General features: G+C 37.0%; 1 protein-coding gene across 1 annotated transcript; it reads right to left on the reverse strand.

Annotated features, from left to right (window-relative positions):
- Positions 1-1,910, reverse strand: LOC125239413 (U-Asilidin(1)-Mar3a-like). Its single transcript, XM_048146984.1, has 2 exons — positions 1,681-1,910; positions 1-304 (listed from the first exon to the last, which is right to left on the reverse strand). The coding sequence occupies exons 1-2, from the start codon at positions 1,774-1,776 to the stop codon at positions 197-199; spliced, it is 204 nt and encodes a 67-aa protein (XP_048002941.1). The 5' UTR covers positions 1,777-1,910; the 3' UTR covers positions 1-196.
- Positions 1,911-2,667: the final 757 nt, after the last annotated feature.

Below are 2,667 nucleotides of genomic sequence, written 5' to 3' on the forward strand. Positions count from 1 at the left end.
TGATTTTTTAGCTTTTTTACAGGTTCAATTGTCGATGAGAATATTTATAGTGTCGACTGATCGGCCTTTTTTGCCGACTAATCGCCGACTACAAATGTGGCCGGATATTCGGCTTGCCCGACTAGTCGGTACATCCCTAATCCGTACGCGTCGATGTTTGTGGAGACCCTTAGTCAAGCTTCGGGCATGGCGTAGTTTACGAAAAGTAGCAAAACAGGAAACCAGAGAGGTCACAGAAAGCAAACCCGCCGCGTCCCAGTCCCCTGCAGCAGTTCTCTTTCTGCAAGAAACCCAGCGAGCATTTCTGGAAAACAAACGACGGATGAGGACTTAGATACATAAATCGTCACTACTTTGAAAAAATCTCGTATCTCACGCTACTCCTCAAAACGCAGTAAGTCTATATGCATTCCATACATACTTACTACAATTTTCTTTTCATTAAAGTTTTTTTTTAAAGTAGTAACGAAATACATCTTCACCACACCACACCAACTGATAAAGCCTTTCTTTGCTATTCGAAAGCAGATAGCAAAATTGCATTTTAGCCACAAGAGAGCAAAGTAATTTCATACAAATTTTAAGGTAAGGTGTTGGAATTCACGTATAAATGATGATTTTGAATCATAAACGTTAAATAAATTGTTCGTATCTCGTATCGTTAAATAAGTTCATATTTTCATAGTGTTGGTGTGGTGAAAAATTTTGTGTTTCACTCGGTGGCAAAGTTCGTGCCTTGATACCCTCGCAACGCTCAAGATTCCACTTTTTGAACCGCGAGCGTAGCGTAGGGGCCTCGAATTGACCCGAAACATGTCGCAGCAATAGCGATATAATAACGTCAGTGCAACCGTAGATTCATTAATTATTTGAATATTTCTCACGAAAGTTTTACGTGTATAATAGTTATTTGTTATAGAAGGGGGCAAAGTTGTATTTTAACGCCAAGTGTGGAATTGAAAAACGAGCAAGTGAAAGGATTCTATAGTTGAACCACGAGCGAAGCGAGTGGTTCGAAAATAGAATCCTGAACTTGCGAGTTTTTTAACACACGAGAAGTAAAATACCCGAGTGTAACACAAAACTTTTCCCCTCACTGTAGCGAGGAAACTACAACGCAAAAAATGCGTTTATCACTGCTTCCAGTAGTTCCACAGGTGGTAAATCATCTTTATTACTAGATTCACCTACTTTTATCAACTTTAAAGCTGTTAATTTGACTTTATTCAAGGTCAAATTACTTTACCCACTAGTGGATAAAATGCGTTTTTACCCGCTGGTATTAAAGGACAAAACACGTGTTTCCGAGCTAGTGAGGGGAAAAATAATATACCTATACCATTGCGCTTTCTTTTAAAGAGTTTTAGGATCAAAAACAATAAAAATGTAAAACGACTATACATAAAAGCTAGCTAATATCTAAAATAGGCCCTTGAGGCATTGTACCAATTAAATAACTTTTTGAGAAACATTGTGTATATCACGGGCGGCTGAAGGGTTATAAACGCGAGTTATTATAGCGTCGGCGTCGGGATTCTAACAGCCTCTCGTTCGTAATCCTTCACTTTCCGTCTTTTATACACAATGTACAATTCATTCGATAGAAACCACCAGAGTAAAGGAAAATATAAGTACATTTTAAGCGTCTAATAGTACCTAAACTACAAATAGGTAACTAACCACATCACAACTGGGCTCGTGAATCGTCGATTCTTCAGCGCGAGCAACCATGATGGCCGCAAGCAAGACAATCAGGAATACAGCTTTCAACGCCATCTCTTGGTAGTCGACGAAATTAAGGAACGAAGCGCTGTGTTATCTGATCTTCTGAGACTGTGGTTGTCTGTGTTCAGTATCTCGTAGCGATGTTATGAATACGAATGACTTGACTCCGTTTATATAGTTTTATCTTTAGTACGAATAACGGTCGTAACGACCATTTGGAATTATTTTGAATTTAGAAATTATTCCCATGGAACACTGTTACAGAACTGTAATATTTACAATGATTGTAAGATGATTCTATTCTGTTAAGAAACAATATGAAACATTATGTACTTGTTTACGTGCATAATGGCTGACATCATTATTGGTACAGATGGCGTTATTTAAAGAGATAATAAATAAACTATTTATTTGTATACAGCCATGAATAAATTTAATTAGCAACCTGTCACTGCAATGTCACAATTTCGTTTTCTTCAACCCCCCTTTTTTATATAATTTTTTTTTTGCTCAGAGTGGCACTGAGGCTTGAGTAGTTTCATGATCATGAGCTCTGCCTACCCTATTATAATAGGCTACTAGACTCATATCGAATTTGGCACAGTAAATGAATGTATTTTGTAGTATTTGACATAAAAAAAAACAATATTCATAGATTTTTGGGTATAAAAAGTGTATTTTGACTACGTACTTTCGATTAAAAATGTGTGTAATTTTTTATTTATTTTGGCCACCGAAAACGCTGTCAGCGATGTAGTGACGTCATCGAATCAAACCTTACTGCATGTCAAAACAATCACTGACATATTGAACTTTATGCCTTTGTAAGGTGAGGGTTCGGAGTAGAGTGGAAACGACTGTTTAGATTAAACGATGATTTAATACTACTCTCATACATGAGTAATTGGTCCTTATATATAACTTATCAGCTACGTACATAAC

This window comes from Leguminivora glycinivorella, chromosome 25 (assembly GCF_023078275.1).
Source record: "Leguminivora glycinivorella isolate SPB_JAAS2020 chromosome 25, LegGlyc_1.1, whole genome shotgun sequence".
In the NCBI taxonomy this organism is placed as follows: Eukaryota; Metazoa; Arthropoda; class Insecta; order Lepidoptera; family Tortricidae; genus Leguminivora; species Leguminivora glycinivorella.

Excerpts from the sequence above, each read along its gene's own strand:
- LOC125239413 (XM_048146984.1), bottom strand. The coding sequence starts at position 1,776 with ATGGCGTTGAAAGCTGTATTCCTGATTGTCTTGCTTGCGGCCATCATG. Across the intron at positions 305-1,680 it reads ACGAGCCCAGTTGTGATGTG|AAATGCTCGCTGGGTTTCTT; the intron begins GTTAGTTACCTA and ends TTTGTTTTCCAG.